General features: G+C 37.6%; 1 protein-coding gene across 5 annotated transcripts in view; it reads left to right on the plus strand.

Annotated features, from left to right (window-relative positions):
- USP12 (ubiquitin specific peptidase 12) overlaps window positions 1–5,337 on the plus strand; it is a 62,183-nt gene that overhangs the window by 22,760 nt on the left and 34,086 nt on the right. For all 5 annotated transcript variants that reach the window (XM_015564918.1, XM_015564926.1, XM_006753750.2 and 2 more), the window contains one exon: window positions 862–1,091. In XM_015564918.1, the coding sequence (XP_015420404.1) occupies window positions 879–1,091 (213 nt within the window). In that variant the 5' untranslated portion in view covers window positions 862–878. The remainder of the gene's footprint in view (window positions 1–861; window positions 1,092–5,337) is intronic.

A 5,337-nucleotide genomic window follows, 5' to 3' on the forward strand; every position in this document is an offset into this window, starting at 1 on the left:
CTGGAATTACCTGTATGTTTACCGGTAATAAACTTGCACTGTTTTATGTATATGTTTGATTACATACAGCCTTGTGACAGTTTTCCTGCATGTCATAAGCATTTGAATATAAATTAAAATGTTAAAATCAAATCTGATATTGTTTTACCTTTTATTTGGTGTGTGGAAGGTGTGCGGAAGAGGGGGTAGTCTTATACGGCGAGTGTATAACAAACTCTGTATTTTGAGTGGAAATGTTAGGGGTCGTCTTATACGCCCAGTCGTCTTATACGCCGGCAAATACGGTAGATTAAATAGATAAATCCTGATATCATTATTTCTTAAAACTCAGTAAACATCAGAGTCACCTGGAAGGGCTTTGGGAAGTCAAGGTTGCAGGCCTCACCTCTGACTGACTGACTAAATCAAAATCTCTGGGATGTATGGCCCAGTCATTTGTAATTTTGACATACGTTCTGTGTGATTTTTATGCGTTTGGCTTGACAGCAGCAAGAGGTTGTCCACCTTCTTAAAAACGTGCCATGTTGTAATATATGTGGGATAATAAATTAGATGAGCTAATAAAAAGCAATTGTTTCTCGTCTTCCCAGTGCATTATGTTAAATGTATGAGGATAGGTTTTGCCCTTTCCTCATGGATCAGTTAGTATTATTTTTTTAAAAAAGATTCTCATTCATCTTAACTTTATTTCTCCAAATTCAGTCATAATTTTTAGATGTGAAAGATACTTATTTCTTGTAAATTACTAACACTACCAAATATTTTTACTTAGTTCTTATGGAATACTATTCTTTTTAAAAGTTAGCTTTTAAATGAAGTTATTAATTCTGAAATAATTCTCTAATATATTTCTATTTTTAGAGCTTTTTGACAACTATATGCAGCAAGATGCCCATGAGTTTTTAAATTACCTACTAAATACAATTGCTGATATTTTACAAGAAGAGAGAAAGCAGGAAAAACAAAATGGCCGTCTCCCGAATGGTAACATTGACAGTGAAAACAACAACAGCACACCAGACCCAACATGGGTTCATGAGATTTTTCAGGGAACATTAACTAATGAAACCAGATGTCTTACATGTGAAACTGTAAGTATATTGTAACATTTTGTATAGAAAAAAATTTAATTCATTATTGTAAAAGTTCTTTGAGGATAATAAGTATGAGAGATAAATTTGGAAGCTGTAATTCTTAGGTGTAGGACAGTGATTGTGAACCTATGACACGCATGTCAGAGGTGACACGCGAACTCATTTTTTTGGTTGATTTTTCTTTGTTAAATGGCATTTAAATATATAAAATAAATATCAAAAATATAAGTCTTTGTTTTATTATGGTTGCAAATATCAAAAAATTTCTATATGTGACACGGCACCAGAGTTAAGTTAGGGTTTTTCAAAATGCTGACACGCCGAGCTCAAAAGGTTCGCCATCACTGGTGTAGGATAAATGTTAAAGATGGACTTGTTAGGTGAAAAGAATCTCTCAACATGGAAGCATGGAACAAAGTTTGGAATCTTGGAGGGAAGGTGGGGGAGGGTGGGTAGGTGGGAGGTAATTAACCAAGGACCTTGTATGCATATATGCAAGAAAGAATCTCTACACATTTTCATAATGCTGCTTTTGTGAACACCTGCGGTGACAGAAAAATACTGCAGTGAGCTGTTTGATTTTGTTTCATTTCAAAAGGCCATAGACCCTTGTCTGGAAATCATGTATTAGTTCAGCTTGTAAGAAACTTAATAGGTCAGGGAGGTATACTCTTTTGTTTTTCCTCTTTCACAGTTATATTTATTGTTTATGGTTGGAATAAAGACTAAAGCATACTCTGTACACCTGAAGAGGGAACAATACCCCCTTGCCAAACCCCCAGTGGCTGATGTGGAGCATCTTTTCATGTGCTTATTTGCCATCTGTGTATCTTCTGTGGTGCGGTGTCTGCACACCTATTTTTCCTATTTTTAAAATAGGGCTGTTTTCATGTTGTTGAGTTTTAAGAGTTCTTTGTATAATTTGGATATACTTCTTTATTACTAGCAGATATGTCTTTTGCAAATATTTTCTCCCAGTCTATGGTCTTATCTTCTCATTCTTATAACAATGTTTTTGGCAGATAAGAAGTTTTTAATATTTAAATTTTAAGATTTTTTATTAGTAAAGTCCAGTTTTTTTTTTCCTTCATGGAAATACTGTTGGTGTTCTTGAAATGCTTTTGGTGTTGTATCTCTAACAAGTTTTTACCAAACCCAAGGTCATCTAGATTTTCTCTTATGTTAATCTTTTAAGAGTTTCATAGTTTACATTTTATAATTTGTGAAAGGCGTAAGATTGATGTCTAGATAGTTTTCCTTCGCATGTAGATGTCAAGTTGTTCCAACACCATTTGTCTGAAAAAAAAAAAATCATAACCCACACCAATGAGTGATATATTGAGTGTTTATGGATTAATTTAAACTATAAACTTGGCATTTGCAGAATGATCATTGTCAGTACTGTGACTTTAATTAATGAAGGACATAATTGTAGTAAATAAATAAAATTTCCTTTTCTAAATAAATTTGTATTGGTGAGCTGCTTTCGGATCAAGTTAAAGAGGTGTGACTGAACGGTTAAATACATTAACAGCCTGCAAAGATGTTTTTGAGTTAGAGGAAGGGTATGTTTGGTGTTGTGCTCTGCTCATTGGTGCAACCATCAGTTAATTGCAGTAATGGCTTTGAATGGTCAATGTTTGATGTTGGGGATTCAATTCAATACTCATTTTTATTTAATCTAAGCAAATTCAATTTTTTACTGAATTAATTGGGGTGACATTGGTTAATAAAATTATATAGTTTCAGCTGTACGATTCTGTAATACATCATCTGTATGTTGTATTGTGTATTTACCACCCTAAGTCAAGTCTCCTTCCATCATCATTTATACCCCCTTTATCCTCTTCTGCCTGCCCCCTGCCCCCTTTCCTTCCAACTTCAATTATTTTAAGATGAGTTTTTTGATGTATCTTATAAAGAATTTTTTTTTTTATCGTAACTGAATTCTAAGCTTCAGGAAACATTTGACAGATTATTGGAGCAGTATTTCATTCGGAATAGTAGTTGTAAATTAGAGAATTTGGCAGTTGCTTGATGCTTAGTATAATAGAACTTGGTTTGTGTTAGAAGATATATATAATTCAACCTTCTTCATTGAGATAGAAAAGAATTGAATTTGTTTAGGATGTTGAGCAATGAAGTAATAGGTGAGATTGGCAAGGTAGATTTGGGAATCTATGTGGAGATCTTTGGGATGCTCTGCTAAGGACTTAGAAGTTTATTTTGTAGACTGGGGATATTGGGAGATGGGAGAAAGTTATATCAGCCATCCTTATTAGCGCTCAAATATTTATTAATTTGATTTGTAATGTGTAGATAGTGATCTGTCTACCCATTCTTCACTAGGACCTCCTGTGGCCTATAATATATTTGTAGATAGTCTCTTATGAATTAAGGGAATTGAGAATATTTTCTCATAATCTACAATGTAATTTTGATGTTCATTAGTACCAAATTTCAGTTAGTTTTGCACAAATATTTAATACCAGCTATACCAAGTAAAAGATGGGTAGAGGTTGGGGGAAGATTTCTGGTCTCAAGATGCTCATAGGGTATTGATGTCCGCTCAACAACTAGTCAGCAGTTCCAGTACAGTGTGTATAGTTTAGGGAACCATACACAAGATGCCATGGAGCCAGAGAACAGTAGACCTAATCCAGGTAGGAGTGGGAAGCATTTGGGAAGGTTCGGATGGGCTTCCTGGAGAAGGTAGTGTTTGTATGGCAGATTTTAGTGATGCAGTTGTCACTCTCCTAGTTGGTAGGAGGCTGGTTTCTGTAACAACACCCCCTTTTGGTGTTCTCTGTTTTGTGATGATTCTTTCTTGCTCTCATTACTTGGCTTTTCTTCTTTCATTTATCTTTTTAAAGTAAGTATCCTCCAGAGTTTCATTTTGGACTGCCTCTCACTCTGTATTGGGAGGGTTATGTTCCTTTTCATTACCACCTGGGCTGGCAATTTTCTTGTTAGACTTGTTCACTTAGTTTTAGACCTGTATCTCCCAGACGCCGGGTCTGACCTCATATTGGGACATAGTAGCCCAACAATAACCAGACGTGTTTACAAACACTTAAAAGTTAAGCACTGCCCCATTTAGCAATCACCTGGCACCAACACAAATAATTGTGAACACAAACATAAGTAACTCAGATATATCCAGGTGATCCAGAGCATCCTTATGTCAAATTTTTTATGTTGCCATAAAAATGAAAATTTAAGATGAAGACCCTTGAGGCAGTGTCTGAGAACCACAAAACTCATTTTGAGAAACACCATACTCCTTCACCTGTATTTCTCTTTGGGCCTGTCTGATCTGATACAAAGCTGATCTGATATACAGCCCTGCCTGATCTGGCTTTATCCTGCCTCTCCCATACTATCTGTTACCACCCACGTTCCTGCAACACCGGGCTAATTATTTTTTCTTAAACACATCATATTCTCTTTCCTCTGTTATTTGTCCTTCCCTCTTCTTCCCTCCCACGCCCCTTCTTTTGCACTGAATCTTTCAAGACCCAGGTGAGTTAGCTTGCAGTGCATACACACACTCCTGTTTACTCATACTAGTATTTGCACAAGTACCTAATATATATAGTCACATAATGTCACAAGGTAATGGCTCTGAGCTTATAACGATGCAATTGAAACAGAAAAGCATTTACTGGATTGGGTGTATAGTCATTGTGGATGAGAGACACAGGGGAACTGAGTCAGACTTTTCTCCTATTGTATGGTCACCTTGGACATGAAGTCACTGAAGGAGGAAATAGCAAGGAAAATTGATGTCAGAAGTTCTAGTCTAATCCAATTCAAATGAATAGTAATAACCATTTTTATAAGGTGATTTGCCCATAAGTCAAACAGAATTTTATATTAGACTAGGGGCCCGGTGCACGAAATTCATGCACTGGGGCGGGGGGGAGTGTGCCTTAGCCCAGCCTGCCCCCTCTCATATACTGGGAGCCCTCAGGCGTTGACCCCCATCACCCTCCAGTCGCAGGATCGGCCCCTTGCCCAGGCCTGACGCCTCTGACAGAGGTGTCAGGCCTGGGCCGGGGACCCTCATTTCCCCCCATCACTGGTTCTGCCCCCAGCACCCTCTGATTGCTGGCTCTGCCCCCCGCCCAGGCCTGATGCCTAGACCAAAGGAGTTGACCCTCATCACCATCCGATCGCTGATCACCGGATCGGCCCCTTGCCCAGGCCTGAGGCCTCAGGCAGAGGTGTCAGGCCTGGGACG

The sequence above is a fragment of the Myotis davidii genome, unplaced genomic scaffold, assembly GCF_000327345.1.
Source record: "Myotis davidii unplaced genomic scaffold, ASM32734v1 scaffold152, whole genome shotgun sequence".
Classification (NCBI taxonomy): Eukaryota; Metazoa; Chordata; class Mammalia; order Chiroptera; family Vespertilionidae; genus Myotis; species Myotis davidii.